At 43.9% G+C, this 16,532-nt stretch overlaps 1 protein-coding gene across 5 annotated transcripts in view; it reads left to right on the top strand.

Moving 5' to 3' along the window:
* Positions 1-16,532, top strand: part of Grip1 (glutamate receptor interacting protein 1) — a 100,226-nt gene that overhangs the window by 51,959 nt on the left and 31,735 nt on the right. For 3 of the 5 annotated variants that reach the window (XM_059245490.1, XM_059245489.1, XM_059245493.1), the window contains exons 8-12: positions 448-587; positions 758-952; positions 9,905-10,061; positions 11,352-11,463; positions 16,147-16,380. In XM_059245490.1, coding sequence (XP_059101473.1) covers positions 448-587; positions 758-952; positions 9,905-10,061; positions 11,352-11,463; positions 16,147-16,380 — 838 coding nt within the window. The remainder of the gene's footprint in view (positions 1-447; positions 588-757; positions 953-9,904; positions 10,062-11,351; positions 11,464-16,146; positions 16,381-16,532) is intronic. The other 2 variants (XM_059245491.1, XM_059245492.1) reach the window with 1 other exon arrangement.

The following is a 16,532-nucleotide window of genomic DNA, read 5'->3' as shown; positions in this document are numbered from 1 at the left end:
TCTGCCCCAAACTCTTGAACTTGTCTTAAAGTGAGCACCTCTTTGCATTAAACATTTTAAATTGTGGGAATCAAGAATGTTGCCTGCTACACACTGCTACAATGTTGCCCCTCCGAGTTCATTTCCTGGGGACCTGTAAGGAGTTTACCAAATGACGCAGCTTTCTTGGAGTTTAAAAAATACCCAAGTCCATTCTCAAAACTAATTAAGACACTCTTTCTAATTTTATTGGAAATTACTAAAAAGTAATTCACAACAGATGCATTTACGGCATTTCCCAAGAGCAAGCTAGAAGTGAATTTTAGAGACCTCACCAAGTCTTTATTATAATTAATGTGCAGGCATATTGGGAAATTGACCCCAAGAAGCATGCAGGGATTGTGTCTCCCTTCCCTAGCCCTGTCTGGTGTGTCTGTCTACCTTCCCGACCTCTGTCTGGTGTTCCAGGACTGGAGCGATCCACATTGGAGATCGAATCCTAGCCATCAACAGCAGCAGCTTGAAGGGAAAGCCTCTGAGTGAAGCCATCCACTTGCTACAGATGGCAGGAGAGACTGTCACCCTGAAAATTAAGAAACAGACAGATGGTGAGTTGGGACAAGAGTCCCAATTAAGAATTTCCAGTGTGTTTCTTTCCCTAAAGAATGTGCTTAGTATCTGTGTGTGTTTCTAGGGAAATGGCTCTCCAGCTAGAATATTCGAGGATCTTTTTATTTGAATTTACACTGATGCATACCCTCTTTCCCTGTCTGTAAAGCCCAATCAGCATCAAGTCCCAAGAAGTTCCCCATCCCCAGCCACTCGAGTGACCTGGGAGATGGTGAAGAGGACTCCTCCCCAATACAGAAGCCTGGCAAGCTCTCTGATGTGTACCCCTCCACGGTGCCCAGCGTGGACAGTGCTGTGGACTCCTGGGATGGGTCTGGAATTGATGCCAGCTATGGGAGTCAAGGTATAGAAGATTTACCTCTGTTCCATGTGCAGAATGTCTTTTGGTAACCTATATCTTAAGTCCACCTTGAACAACCTAAGCACTTTCGCCTCCTGCCCTGGAATTCTCTCCTTCTTGTAAGTCATGGCATTTATCATACATTGAAGGGTTCCTGATGGCCAAGTGTTCCATATAGAAAGCTTAGGTGGATATGAAGCAGACCGTTTGGCAGGGTTAATGGAGACAGGTTCCATTGTGTTGTGGTTTTAGCAAGCATTCCACAAAGATGGGAAGGGGGATCTGAGCCTGTAAACAAGAGAGTTGCCAATAACTAGTGGCCCCATTGATTCTTGGGCATGCCTGGCTTGAATGAAAACCACAGTTTTCCTTGGTACTCATTGTTAGGGTGATGTAGTTGTGATATATGAAGGTGTATCATAGACGTGTCTCTGCAGACATCCTGCTGACATCCATAACACAGACAGCGTGGAGAACAGGTTTGATTGTATATCCAGCCACCTCTCATCTCGGTTCCTATTTCTTTTTGATCAGCCTGCCTTGGTTGTGTCCCTCTCTGCCAAGTCCTAAATGGGTGGGGAGAAATCAAAAGGGCATATTTTATCAATTTCCCGAACTATTACATAGTCATGATATTGGAATTTGGTGGAGAAGATATGTCGGACATCTCAGGTAAAGTTCAAGATCGATTATGGTGTGTGTGTGTGTGTGTGTGTGTAAAATGGTGTGTTGAGTATGAGCACAGAAGTGCAGGAGACCAGAGATATCCCATCTCTCTAGAGCTAGAGTAACAAGGAGTTGTGAGCCACCTGATGTGAGCACTGGGAACCAAACTCTGGTCCTCTGCTGAGCCATCTCTCCATCCCCCACCACAAATAAAATTCAACCCTTCATTTATCCGGCAATTCTTCCGAGTCATCATATCTTGTGATAAGTTAGCCATGCCACCCAATGTCACATTTTCATTGCCTGAAAATGATTGGGACATAAGGCGATGCCAGATAAAGGACCCTAGTCAAGTTTTATCACAGTAAGTGGAGTTTCTTTATTGGTGGATGTGTTGATTTATTCTTTACTAATGCAGAAACATTTTACACACATTTTCTTGTAAGAAAACTATTGATATCAGTGAGTTCTGCCCTATGAGGTGATACATGCAAACTCAACTATTCCAGCCTTTTGCACCCTAAGGCCAGGACCATGATTGGCATATGAAATATATCTTTTCCTTAGTAAAAGATGAAAAACTACTTTATGAAGCATTTCAAAAAAATTGAATAATGGTCATAATAATATAAATTTAACACTGACACATTAAAATCTTTATAAGGCTGAAGAAACTAAGAGATTATGGTGATGGGGCAGAGTTGAGATAATTTAAAAAAATGTAACAATGCCTTACATCAGTCGAATGCTTGAGCTGACGGAACATGTTCACATGACGGACGAGACTCATGAAGGAAATGGCAAGTCGAAGGTCATTGTTGGTCATGGGTTCCCATGTGAGGGGAAGATGCAGAAGCCAGTTAGTCTGACATCTGGTGTGGTCCTTGGGGCTGTGTCCAGCAATGCTGAGTGTGAGCGTGTTGTGTGTCCTTGAGCCCTGAGCTGACAGGCTCTCTCTGCCTTCCCTCTCTCTCCAGCAGTTCTGACAGCTCCGAAGTCCTCACTGTGTAGAGCTGAAATCTGCCCAGCCCTTGGTTTCTGTCAATTATTCTTAGTTACACCCTCAAGGTGATTCAGAACCGGCTCCAGCCCCTTCCACATGGCAGGCCTTTCGGCGGCTGGATGATGTTATCACTTCTCTTTTAAGTTTTCCTTCTTCAAGCAAAATAGCCCAGTTCCTTTAACTGCTCCCCCACCTAACCTATTTTTGAGCCTCTTTATTGGCCCGTGGCTCTCTCTTCTCAATACGCCCAAGTTTAACTCTGTGCTTACTCAAGTATAGCACTCAGAAGCCAGTCCTCAGCTCAGCAAGCCTGCCCTGTCCTCATGAAGACAGCCGATCCTGCCAGGGTCACCCACTGTAGCATGTGGGTTTGGACTGCACATTGTAATCATCCTTCATTTTGAGCTTGCTGTTCATCAAGATCTCTGAGTCTGGGTTTCTTAAGGCATTGCATGAAAACCAGGTGGAGTTAGCTTTTGACTGTTTTTTTGTTTGGTTTGGGTTTTTTTTTGTTTGTTTTTAATTTTTCAAGACAGGGTTTCTCTGTGTAATAGCCCTGGCTGTCCTAGAACTTGCTTTTGTAGACCAGGCTGGCTGTGAACTCACAGAGATCCACCTGTCTCTGCCTCCCAAGTGCTGGGATTAAAAGCATGTGCCACCACCCTCAACACCCCCGACCCCTACACACCCCCACTCCACCCCTACACACTCCCACCCCATCCTTACCTACCCCCACCCCCGGCTAGCTTGTTACTATTTATATTGACTTTTCATAAGCAAAGTATAAAATATACTTATTTTCTTCTTATTAATTATCATATCTTGACATGTAACTGGTCTTTCCAACTTGTCCCTCTAGCCCAGCAGTTCTCAACCTGTGAGTCATGACCCCTTTGGGGGGGGTCTCATATCAGATATCCTGCATGTCATTTATGTTATGATTCATAACAGTCACAAAATTACAGTTATAAAGTACCAATAAAATAATTTTATGGTTGGGAAGTCACCATAACATCAGGAACTGTATTAAAGGGTTGCAGTATTAGGAAAGTTGAGAGCCACTGATTTGTAGGGTTAGGAAGGTTGAAAACCCAATGCCCTAGCCTCTCTGATCCAGACAGACCTCGTACACTCTCTCTTCTGTAAGCCTGTAGTTGCCCCAGATTTGCTGAACCCCCACAATGCAAAACAGTAGATGACTTGGGTAACCATGTTCTTTATTGTCCACCGCTACTTCACCAAAATGCTCCACTTACTCATTCAACAGATGTTTAAGGTCTAGCTAGCATCGTTTAACAGGATGAGGTCTCTGTTCTCATAGAAGGGCCCAACAGTTCACAAGTAAGCAAACAACTACCAACAATGATGAATATTTCTTAATGGAAAAGGAAATAGGCTGGAATAACTAAGAATGATGGGGGAGAAGCAGGGTTGTATAATAAAGGGCTATGGTGGGCAACCTTGATTTTAGTGAGGGTACAAGTTTCACCTAGTCGTCTCTGGGGTGACTTCTCCCTCTCCCATTCTCCAATGCCCCAAGCCAGTCTCCTTTTTCCAGATCTGGATCTTTGGAACCTTGGGTCTTAATTATTGCTTCTTCTAACTGAGGAAACCCTGATGGTTTCTGAGATATCGCAAAAGTCAATATAAAAGGAGAAATCATCATCTCTTGAATTCTCATCCTCAGGGAAATTGATGCTCTCGTGTGGTCCCTACAATCCTCGACTCTCAACTCAGCTATGTTTCTGTCTGATTATTTGAATTCACTTTTACCATTTGTATATTCCCTAGAAAAACAATCTTTTTAATCCAAGTTTAAATACATTTGCATATAATTAAGTAATCTCTTGATTGATTCTTTTATTTTCTCAGTTTCTAAACACATCCATAATATACATTCCTTAATATATTTGTGTTACTAACGTTTCCGTGATTAGATTATTAGTGGTTTGCTTTTATTTTTTCCCCTAGAAATTGTCAGTTGTATCTACTTATTATTCCCAATCTGGGTCTTTGACATCACATTTTGCCTTCGGTTTAACTCTTTCCTTCAATCCCTTGGATTTTGTTCCTTTCCTGGTTTGAATTAGATGCGTCATCAATGTATTTCCACGATTCCTTGTAGTGTTCGTAAGGGTGGCAAAAGTCGGTACCCGAGGCCCCTGTGCCCAGTCAGAGCCCAGCTTTCTGAAGAGGTAGTTAAGGGATGCAAAACCGCTACACTGAGAGCACACCTCACTCATCCTCCTGTGGTGGCATTCCCGACTCCCTTCTACGCTGAGAGCACACCTCAGCCATCCTCCTGTGGTGGCATTCCCGACTCCCTTCTACGCTGAGAGCACACCTCACTCATCCTCCTGTGGTGGCATTCCCGACTTCCTTCTACACTGAGACCACACCTCACCCATCCTCCTGTGGTGGCATTCCCGACTTCCTTCTACACTGAGAGCACACCTCATTCATCCTCCTGTGGTGGCATTCCCGACTTCCTTCTACACTGAGAGCACACCTCATTCATCCTCTTGTGGTGGCATTCTGGACTTTCTTCCACTTAGCCTCAGGTCTCTACATGCTCATACATCATTTCCATCAGCTCACCCAGTTTCCAGTGAGTTCTGGTGTTTCTACTGTGGTCTCTAGTTTTAGAGAAGATGGCTTTGATGTATATTTTTATATAAAAAATTTTTTTGATATTCTATTTGGTCACCTTTAGCATTTGCTCCATGACAGGATTTTCCTGTTATACTTTGTTTCCCTTCCTCCCTCTCTCCTCCTTTCCTCCTCCCCCTTTCTCTCTCCCTCCCTCTCTTCCTACTTCCTTCCTTCCCGATTTTTTTGTTTGTTTGTTTTTTGTTTTTCAAGACAGGGTTTCTCTGTGTAACAGTCCTGGCTGTCCTGGAACTCACTGTGATCCACCTGTCTCTGCCTCCCAAATGCTAGGGTTAAAGGCGTGTGCCACCACCGCCTGCCCCCCTCTTATTTTAATATAAACAGCATACGGCTTGTGCCCACCCATTAAAAACTAGCACTCACCACCCCATTGAGGGAATCTACCCTGAGCTGGAAGTTTGCTCCCAAGCTGCAAGCTCCCATTGTGCTCTAGGCTAGCCATGCCTAGCCGCTTCACAGCGGTGACAGGATAAGGCCTTATCCAGCTGGCAGGGAGCAGAAGCTGCCGCGCTCACTCACTGGAAGAACTGCGCCCCTCTGTTTATGCCCTCTCTCTGTCCACCCCTCGTTCCCCTGGTGGTAGACAGGGTCCAGGGTGTTTGCTGCCACCAGCTGGTTCAGTGCGTCCTCACGTTCTAAGCAAACTATTGCTGCTCTGTCTCTGCCATGGTCTCTGTTTTGGCTGAATGGAGCTCTGCGAGTCTCTGCAAGTCTCTTCTCTCAGCCCCATCCCACCATCACCACCACCACCACCAGCAGCAGCAGCAGCAGCAGCAGCTTCTCACATGACCCTCACTCAATTTGCCAATTTTCCTCATGTTCTTTGGAGTCATGGACCAATTACAGGTGCAGTGAAGACAGGGTGCGATTCTGCTATGTGTTGTCACTTCCAAGGGTGACATCTGAAAGCAGGAAGAACTTTTTCCTCCCTCTGCCATTTTTCAAGCAGTGTTCATCCAGACTCATAAAACATTTGTTGGCAGGAACAATTACAAATAGCCGCTGGAGCATATGATTTGATTTTCTTGTTCTTAACAAAACTGGGTCTTTGTAAAAGAGATCTGGCCAAGATTGTCTGGCTTGCCTTCTTATGCTAAAATTGGTTTCCAAAACTACAAGGAACAACAAGACTTACAGCCCCCAAATTCTAGGCTCAAGGAGTAAATTCCCCAAAAGCATTTTCAAACTTTCTATGTAGGCGCCAATACTGTTTGGCTTCCTTTCCTGCAGGAAGACTGGTTGGGAATTAAAGACTATGGATGGAAAATACACACAGAAAAGCAAATGTGACTGGGTTGAGGGTGTCGGGACTTTACGAATATCTCAGATTTATTATCCCTAAACATGAAAATCACCGTGCCAAGGCTATTTGGAAGCACCTACATTTGTGAAGCTTTATCTTCCATTCTGCAAATAAATAAAATTTTAAACCCTCATTATGACGCAAAATATAAACCTCGATATTAAAACCAAGATGCAGAAAAAATAAAGAAGAGGGATAAAGGTTTACATTTTTGAATCAAGGCAGTGATTACTTACAACATATATTTTTTACAATTTCTTTGATCAAAGTTTCACTTAAAATGCAGTTTACGGAAGCCAGGGCAATGCCTCAGTTGGTAAAGTGCCTTCCACACAAGCATACAGAGCTGAGTCGGGCTCTCGGTCTACACTACAACAAACGAAACAGTCACGGGCGTCCCAGCCCTGGAGAGAAAGAGAAGGGAGGATTCCTAGGACTTCCAATCCAACCAGATGCCGGTCAACGAGCTCCAGATTTGGTGAGAGATCCTGCCTCAAAAAACAGGTGGAGAGCATTTGAGGAAGATACCAAACATAAATTTCTGGCATACACAGACATGCACATGCATGTGCATTCACACACACACACACACACACACACACACAGAGAGAGTACACAAACACATACACTCATACAAATTTAGTTTCAAATATCATAAACACATTTTAATTTCATGTACTTGCACCGCCATTCAATAAAAACCAAATTATATTTTTGCAGTTTATTTTTCATTTGCCACAGTTTCAGTTTGATCCCAGCATAAAGGATTATTCCTCAGCATTTGTTATCTTCCCACCTCTGAAAAACAGCTTGCTTTTATACCCGCCTAATTTCCTCCTCTTTATGATGTCCGCCTGCATCAGTTAGGGATTGCATTCGGCTACTTATAAAGGAAAACCAACATGATTGCATTTAACCACAGTGCAGATTTATTGTCTCACACCGTCATCCAGAGCCTGGTGGAGGCCGGCAGTGCCTTGGTGGCATCAGGGCCCACGCGTCTTACTGCTTCTCCGGTGTCTCCCCATCACTGCTGCTCTTGTTACACAGCCTCCATCAAGTCTGGAGCATCACGCCTACACTCTCACTTAACTCTTTCTTTGAGTTATCTAGTTTCATAGTCCTGTCAATGTTGCTTAGAAAAAAAAAACAAATATAGTCATAGTCATAGACTCTCTTAAAAAATAAAAATAAAAAGCTCAAAGACTCTCTTGCTGCTTCTCTGATGTTACAAGCTAAAGCCAAAGGCCTTGAATTTCTAGCATAGAACACTTTGTAACTGGGCCTCTCTAGGGTGCACTTTATTCCATTCTATCCCAGATTCTTCATTACTCTCTACGCAAGTTTCGGTCCCTAGTATAATAAATACCCTGAAAACGAATAGTGTTTGCATATGTTAATCCACCCTGTTCTTTATCAATCCAAACTATGTTGAGAAGTAAAAGTTGGAGTTAGCTATAAAGTATGTGTAGGGGCATAGTGTATGGGTGTGTGTGTGCACACAGGCATGCTTCTGTACACATAAGTGCACACACTGAAGAAAGTCTATCCTGTAGCCAGAATCAAGGTACTTTTCCTCCAAGCCCTAACAGTGACATTATTTCAGTTTTAAAGATGTAGTCATATCAACACTGATACAGAACTCTGCAATGTTTTGGGAATCTATGCTCCTAAATATTTGGCACTTTTATCCTTGGGGGTCATTTCTCGATCCAAACTGTTACCAGCACTCCAGCTGTTTGGCTGACATTTCCCACATCTGGAACAAGAGTTGTAAGGATTCTTCTGAGAAGTCTCCTGGCCATGGGAATGGACAGGAGGTCTCACAGATTATTCCTAACATACCACATAGCCCTGCAGCAGTGGGAGAGAATGGGCAGAGAGCAATAGATCCAACCTGGCTAATCAGGTGACTTCCTTCCTCCTGCAGGGAGGAACACATGTAGGTAGTAGGAGAGACCAGAGTATCTTCTTGGGAGCAGAGAAAATGCACTGATGGATTTGGGAGTAGAGAGTAGCCTTCATTTATTATGACTACATCTTGGCCGTTACTCTTTCCAGCGTGCTTGACCCTATCTTCCCAGCCCTGAGACCTAGGAAATACTGGCATGCTAACCTCAAGCTTTCATTGGCCATCCTTTGACCCCTTTCAGGACCCAGGTTCTAGCCCCCAAATAGTGAAAATTTTTGTTAGTGTTGGTTATGTTGAATTCCTTAAATACAGTAAGACACGCATCTGCTATTAAGCCGTACGTGTATGTTTACACAACCTGAGAATATGGATTAAGAAATGTGTGGTAATTATGATATAGGCTATGGAGTCAGCCCTATGCATATGCCCTTGATTTCTCAGTTGAACCCCCAAAAGGTATACTGAAAAACAACATACTCCACCACATATTTGAAGTCGCCTTCTAAATGCTTTCTTCAAAATACCTACAAAGGATGTAATGCCTACCTTGTTATAAATATCCTTTAAATCTATGACTGTCAAAATCCTGGTGTTAGAGACTTAGCTGAAATTCAAGGGTAATGCATATTACATGACCTAATTGTTCCCTAATCCCCCAATGTCTTGCCTATCAGGCTAATCAGACTTAACACCCCCCCCCCATCAAAAAACACAGTCTTTGTTTTGCAAGTCAGATAAACATAGTAATGCTCAAGCTTCCTTACCTTGACATCTTCCTTACTTCTGACTTTCAGAAAGAGACAGATGCCGGGGCAATGTGGAGGGATACATGCCTTACCCTCAGTTTGCCTGGTTGAACTATGACCCAGCCTCTGGGTGCCCTTCTCTCAGGAACAAGGCTTTTCCAACCTATCCCTGAATTTGGTAGCTTTTACTTATTATACTCCTTGTACTCCAGGCCGAGCACCCTCAAGGGTTTAACATGAATGAGAAATGAGCCTTGTCTTTGAAACATGGTGGAACAGTTGTGAAAGGAAAGGTGAGGAGTAAGACCTTGTCGGTCCAGAGCCCTGGCCTGTGTCAGCCAAGGCAGTATGGGGAAGATGGAGGTGCGCATGTGGACCTGAAAACTGGTCCTCCTGAAACTGTGGCTTGAAACCCCCAGAAGGCTTAGGTGCTAGAAACCACCATCCAAAGCCTTTAACATTGTCTTTTAATTGCAAATAACTACAGTAGCACAGCTGGCTGTGAAGAAAGCCCTCAGAGCAGTGAGTCAGGATGAGTACCACTGTGTGCTCGCTCTTGTTCCTGCTCTTACTTTGCCATCTGACCTTCTTCTGGCCAACAACGTCGTATCTCAGTAGATGAGATAATAATCTTCACGCCCTGCTTCTGTTTCAGGCTCCACTTTCCAGACTTCAGGATACAATTTCAACACCTATGATTGGAGGAGTCCAAAACAAAGAGGCAGCCTGTCCCCGGTCCCCAAGCCTCGAAGCCAGACTTATCCAGACGCGGGGCTGAGTAATGAAGACTGGGATCGGTCCACAGCCAGCGGGTAAGGTGGTCGCCCCTCCCCCGATGCTGGCGACTTCCGGGTCTCAGAGGGAAGCATTGCACCCCTCCACACCCAGTGGCAGCTTCTGTTAGCATTGACCTTGTGAAGTCATCATGTTAACCACCCACATCAGCCACGTCGAAGGTTCCCAAATCGTGTGCCTGCCCAGTGAGGGCCAGATAACACCAAGCAACATACAGTTTCCCAGAGTAGCACGGGGGTGGGGGGTTGGGGGATTGGGGGGGTGGGGGGGTGGGATGGGGGGGTGTCAGCTTCTAGGAACCATGTCCTTTCTGTGGCAATCAACTCCTTTACCTTCTCCTACAGGCAGTTTCATACTAAGTCACATGTAGGCTACATCCAGAGTTCCTTTGCTTTCAGGCAGAGTCTCCCCTATGGAGCCCCAGGCTTTCCTCTTTGCCACAGACTCCTAGGTGTTGGGATTACAGGTGGCTGCCACCAGTCCCAGACAAGAGAACCATAGAGGGGCATGTGTGTGTGTGTGTGTGTGTGTGTGTGTGTGTGTGTGTGTGTCCGTGCAACCACAGGAACCCATCTACTCAGAGCTCACTAATGAGGCTAGATTGGCTGGCCCGCAGGCCCCAGGGATCCATCTGTCTCTACATTCTCACGACTGGGATGGCTAGTGTGTATTCCCATACCCTGCTTTTCCACATAGGTTCTGGATATCAGACTTAGGTGCTCATGCTTACAGGGCAAGCATTTTTACTGAATGAGCCATTCCCTCAGCCCACGTTCCATACTTCCTTAGTGAAGAAAGATAACTTAGGGTTGGTTCCTTATCAAAACATTTTTAAGAAAATTAAAAAGTAAAAGTATTAATTTGTTTATAACGATGTTATAAATTCTTAGAGGAGATGTGTGCTCCCCCATAGATGGAGCAGAGAAAATATATTCCCATGGTGCCATCTGCCACAGCACAGCCACATCAATGCAGCCAGCCAGCAATAGCCATAAATATTCTCAAAGCCAGCTAGTAGTGACAAAGGCCATTTAATTCTGCAGGCCACTTAGCATTCCTAACATATCAGAGATGCCTTTACTTGGAGGCCACAGTCCAAAGAAACCTTGGTGAAAGTGGATCTCTTTTCTCCTCTTTTTTTTTTTTTTTTTTTTGCGTGTGTGTAAAATGAGGAGAAACATACAGTATACAGAAGTGTATGTACATGTGTGTACAAGTTTGTGCGCATGTGTGCACTATGTGTGTGTGCACGCACGTGCATGCATGCACGCATCTTCCTTAACCCAGAATGTGTTTCTTGCGGGCAGCTTCGCAGGGGCCTCCGACAGTGCAGAGGCTGAACAAGAGGAAAACTTCTGGTCTCAAGCACTGGAGGACCTGGAGACCTGCGGCCAGTCGGGGATCCTGAGAGAGCTTGAGGTAGCCTCAGTCATGATGCTTAAACTTGTTTCTACATTCATTTTTATTTTTATTTATGTATTTGTTTATTTTTGGTCCTTTTACGTTTGCATTGATCACAGCCGTTCATTTAAAAGCTTTAACCCCTTTCCACAGGAGAAAGCTGACAGGCGTGTGTCATTGAGAAACATGACTCTCTTGGTAGCTACCCTTTCTGTTTATACTTTTGCTTGTGAAGCTGCCTCCCCACCCCCACCCCCGCGCCCTTGCCTTCCAGACAGCAGTTTGATTTTACACAATGCAGTTCTGACTGACTTGTGGCTTCCGCCATCGCTCCCTTGCTAATCCTGACTGTACCTGTTTCCCACCAAATCGCTAAGGAGCCAGCCCAGTCTCCCGACCGTGGTGCATTTCATTTCTCTTAGCTGCTTTAGAAAGGTTTCTTTGGCATGTTTTCATTTGTACCTGGTATAGAAATTAATTTGATCGTTAAGAGGAACATAAGAGGAAACACAGTTGTGTTTTGGTTTTGCCCTTAAGTTGATAATCACCTGGCTGTTTTTAAAAATGCCAGTCTGTTTGATAAGCATGCAGAATACTCCTCCTCCCTGCTTTGCTGTTCATTGGAAATCTTAATTCTGTATTAATGTCACCCGAATTGGAGGAGGAATAAGCTGGATTGTAACAGCTGGACTCTGGGTGATTGCTTAAACAAAGCCGTGAATCTGCTGACAGTATTCAGACTTAGTCAGGGAAGGCCTGGAATGTTTCCTTTTATGTTCTTTTAAAGTTTCTAAGCTGTAAAAAGTAAAGTGGTGAAAAGTCTCATTTTTGTTTTGATGTCATACGAGGTCCCCAAGTCACTCTAAGGAATGCGAATGGCACTACCAGGTGGAACTCTCGCGCCTCTAAACTGGTTACTCATCTTTACATTATTTTGCTTCTCAATTGCATGTGTGGAGACTTTATGTGATTCTAATGTTTGTGAACCTGCAAAGAGAATTCTAAAGGAAAACAGCAGTTTGAATTTATAGACACCATAGTATTACGTGGCATGAATCTTGGCTTCAGAGCACAGTTAAAGGACCTGGGTATGGATAGACTTATAAAATTGAAATTAAGATATGAGCTATTGATTTCTGTTTTATACAGTTTCCAAAAAGAGCACAATTCTTAAGTGCCGGCTGGTTTATTTAAACTTTTACCACCCCCTGTATATAGAATCACAAGTGGCACAGGCTGAATCAGGAACATGGATTCATAATTCTTGAGCAAATGCACTTACCTAACTGACTTTGGTTCCCATGTCTTTCCCGTCTTGATACATTTCTCTTGTATTGCACTCACTCTTCTTAGAGATTCTTTTACATTGTGTACATTGGCCTATAAAAAGTAACTGGATGAGCCTGGGCCATTACCTAGAAGTTGAGTTAGCTCATGAAAACCACCACCATGGAAGTATGTTCCAGAAGCCCACAGGTACCTCCATAGCAGCTTTATGTGGTGTGGCCCAGGATATTACAAAAGAAGGAAGGAAGGAAAGGGGCTGAGCTCTAAGCCAGAGAGAAGTTAAATCTTCAGCGAAGAGGAACGCTCACCAGTCATATTTACACTGTTATCACAAAACCTTGAAACATTAAGTGAACCATGTTCTCTTGATTGGGAAAGCTGTTACATTTTTATCAAAGCTGGAGTCCTGTGGATGAAATTTACCTTCAACATCAGAAGTTAAAGCAAACTGTGGAGCTTATAAACACAGATTGGCTGAAATGATTAATTAGTTAATTAATTAGTTGTGATTAAAATGAGAATTTACTACTCATTTTCATTATTGCTAGCAATAATTTAGGTTCAGCTTTATCACTGAAAAAAAGTACAGCCTTCCCTGAGGCTAAAAACTCAAACTAAGACTTCGAGTAATTTTTAACCAGTTTTTGGTGTATAAAATATAGGAATTGCCAGGTGGTGGTGGTGCACACCTTTAATCCGGACACTTGGGAGGAGGCAGAGGCAGGCGGATCTCTGTGAGTTCAGGAAAAGCCTGGTCTACAGAGTGAGTTCCAGGACAGCCAGGGCTACACAAAGAAACCCTGTCTTGAAAAATCAAAATAAAATGCTTTAAAAACCAGAAATTATAGTGATCTAATATTTACCAGAATGATAGAGAACCTGATGCTCAGTGAATACAAGAATAATCAAGTACTGAGTCTGCTGTTTCCTAACTAATGCTCCTTTAACCTTTTTAACAGACAAAAGTTTAACCAGATGCCTGAACCTAAGTGGTATTTCTACTTTAACTTTTATAATCCTTTTCAGATGCTGTTCATTCCCTTGACGTTTAGTGTAAATGAGCCATCCAGTCAGGGTTTGAAAACTTGAAGGAGGAGCTGTTCTTACCTCTTCTCTTGGCCACTGGACCCTAGTAAAACCCACTGACACTGTCTCCTCTGGCATCTCAGACTTGTCAAAGCCAGACTGTCAGTCAGCCCTCAGACTCAGTGACGGAGTGTTTTATTTCCCACATGCTTCCTGTGGATCTCACAAAAAAAAAAAATAGAGAGAGAGAGAGAAAGAAAAATAGATATAAATAAAGCAGATAAATAGTCTAAGTAGGTAAGAACAATGGATAGACCGTCACCACTGCAGGAAAAAAAAAAAAATGATCACAGGGTGCTGTCCATTACCACAGATTAAACACATAAGCCCCATGTCAGTGCCATCAAATGAAAGATGTCTCATGACACCAACACAGCTGGCCACAGATTGTTAATAAGCCTCAAAAAAAGGTATTTATTGGAAATACATAATGTTATAGACGCCTACATTTGCTTAAATATTAGAAATATTGGAGACTTTTTACCTACAAAAGGGAAGTTTATGTGGCTGAAGAAGCCTGAGAGCCTGTTGGTCAAGGAACAAGACTGCAACCGGACTGCTGGGATCCCCCATACCAGACTCGTGACAAGTTACAGAACCTACCCAGGTGTCTCTTGTCTTCCTCCCATTGTGAAGGAATAAGACGCGTAATCTCTAAAGTCTACATATGCCGTTGCTGAATACTAAGTGACACTATGTGCAGTGCTCGGTCATCGGCGAGGATTTGTCTGCAGCTAGAATTTCCATTCTCAAAAGCATCAGTGACGTACGTGGTCCAGTCAGAACCGGTGTGTCGGTTTCGTCTCTCTCTCATGCAGTTGTTAGATCTATGTATATCTGCGCCAATGCTTGCCTGTTGTGCTTTCTCAGTGGCACACGTACACACTGAGCATCAATGGGGAGATGTAAACTCTGACATCAGACAACAAATAAAGATGCTGTTCACTTGGCAGTGTTCCCTTTAGTGGATAGCTACTGCAAGTGCCCTTGGTTCAGTTACTGCTTGTATGACCTTGGGAAAAAAAATGCCTTGAGGAGCTGGGGATTTAGCTCAGTGGTAGAGCGCTTGCCTAGCAAGTGCAAGGCCCTGGGTTCAGTCCCCAGCTCCGGAAAATAAAAATATAAAAATAAAGAAAAATGCCTTGCGCTTCGGTCTCCTATAAACTGGGATGAGTGAAGGGCCTACCTTCCAGACTTACGAGGCTTAAGTTAATGACTACGTTCAAAAGAGTTCAACAAATCAAGCTTTGTTGCTTTATAGCTTTTTCATTAATGTCATCAAACTGCATTTTATTTATTCACCTGGGTATGGGCATAATTTCTGTTTCCGTAGTTTCAGGCACGTTTACCAGTGCACACTTTTGTATATAAGCATCACATAAGGAATAGAGAGATGACCACAGTCCTGTTTCTAGAATCCTGGCACCTTCTAACATGAGAAATGTCCATTCCCATCATGATACTGCTTTCAAATTCTTTTTTTGTTCTGGTTCTGAGATTCAGGGATATAATCTTGCCATTGGTTATGTGTTATTCAGGGAATATATTTGAAGCTGAGCAAACTTCCCTCTCGTTGGTAAAAATCCAATCCAAGCCTCACAGTTGAGCGATGATTAAATTGAGCAAATGGTTGAATCCAATATAAAAGGGTAATTTTTTTTAAACCTCCCTGAGAATATCACACAAAGACCACTTCTAAGAAATACTCAGGGCCATGAGATACAGAAGCCAAATGCCGCTGAATATTAAAAGATGCCTCTACAAGCTTCTGGGTCAGGTCACGGGACCAGAAAGAAGATGGTCTTGACAGTGCCAGGCTGGAAGTGTTAGGAGACCCCTCTGTATCAGTCATCCCGTTCCAGCCTAAAGAGTGCTTCTGTTGAGGCCAGAGGCAGCGTTACAGTCAGCGGCAGCCTGGCCTCCACCATCAAGCTTTCTGACCACTTCTCTAGACACACTGAAGGTGCCTCCATGAACCCCAGCTCTTAGAGCCAACTTGGTGGGAAGTTGGTGCTTAAAGTGCAGTTTGCAGTAAACTGATGTTGGAGCTTTTCAGTTTGCCTCAGCATTGCTAGGGGTGGTATTTGATTAAATAAACTCAAGGGCTTAAGTACTTCCATTCGATTTGAGATGCGCATTATAAATGTAATTGCAAAGCATGTTCCAGACTTTCATAGTTCGGCTAGTGCGTCCATTCTCCAGCCTTTGGTTATGCCCTGAAGACACCATGTTTTGACTGGGCAGGAGGAGAATTGTGCTTAACGTTGAGCAAGCAAGCCCTTCCCTTAGCCGTGGTTTAATTGTCTCTGAAAATTGTCAATGCCACAGGCAACAATCATGTCGGGGAGCACCATGAGTTTGAATCATGAGGCTCCAACAGCTCGCAGTCAGCTGGGGCGGCAGGCCAGCTTCCAGGAACGGAGCAGTTCCCGGCCACACTACAGCCAAACGACTCGCAGCAACACCCTGCCCTCAGACGTGGGCAGGAAGTCGGTAACCCTGAGGAAAATGAAGCAAGAAATAAAGGAGATCATGTCCCCAACTCCTGTGGAGCTTCACAAGGTCAGTAGACTTCCTCCTCCTTCTCTGATGTCGAATGTACCAGCCATTCTGCATGGTGCTGTTGCTTTGGTGCGAGCTTGGCCATGACTTCTTCTGTGGGCTCAGCCCAAGAGAGAAGTCGGAGTTGAAGGACAAAGCCCCAGAGACTTACC

This window comes from Peromyscus eremicus, chromosome 18, assembly GCF_949786415.1.
Source record: "Peromyscus eremicus chromosome 18, PerEre_H2_v1, whole genome shotgun sequence".
In the NCBI taxonomy this organism is placed as follows: Eukaryota; Metazoa; Chordata; class Mammalia; order Rodentia; family Cricetidae; genus Peromyscus; species Peromyscus eremicus.
Note: the sequence above shows the minus strand (reverse complement) of the source record. Positions and strands in the feature narration are given on the sequence as shown.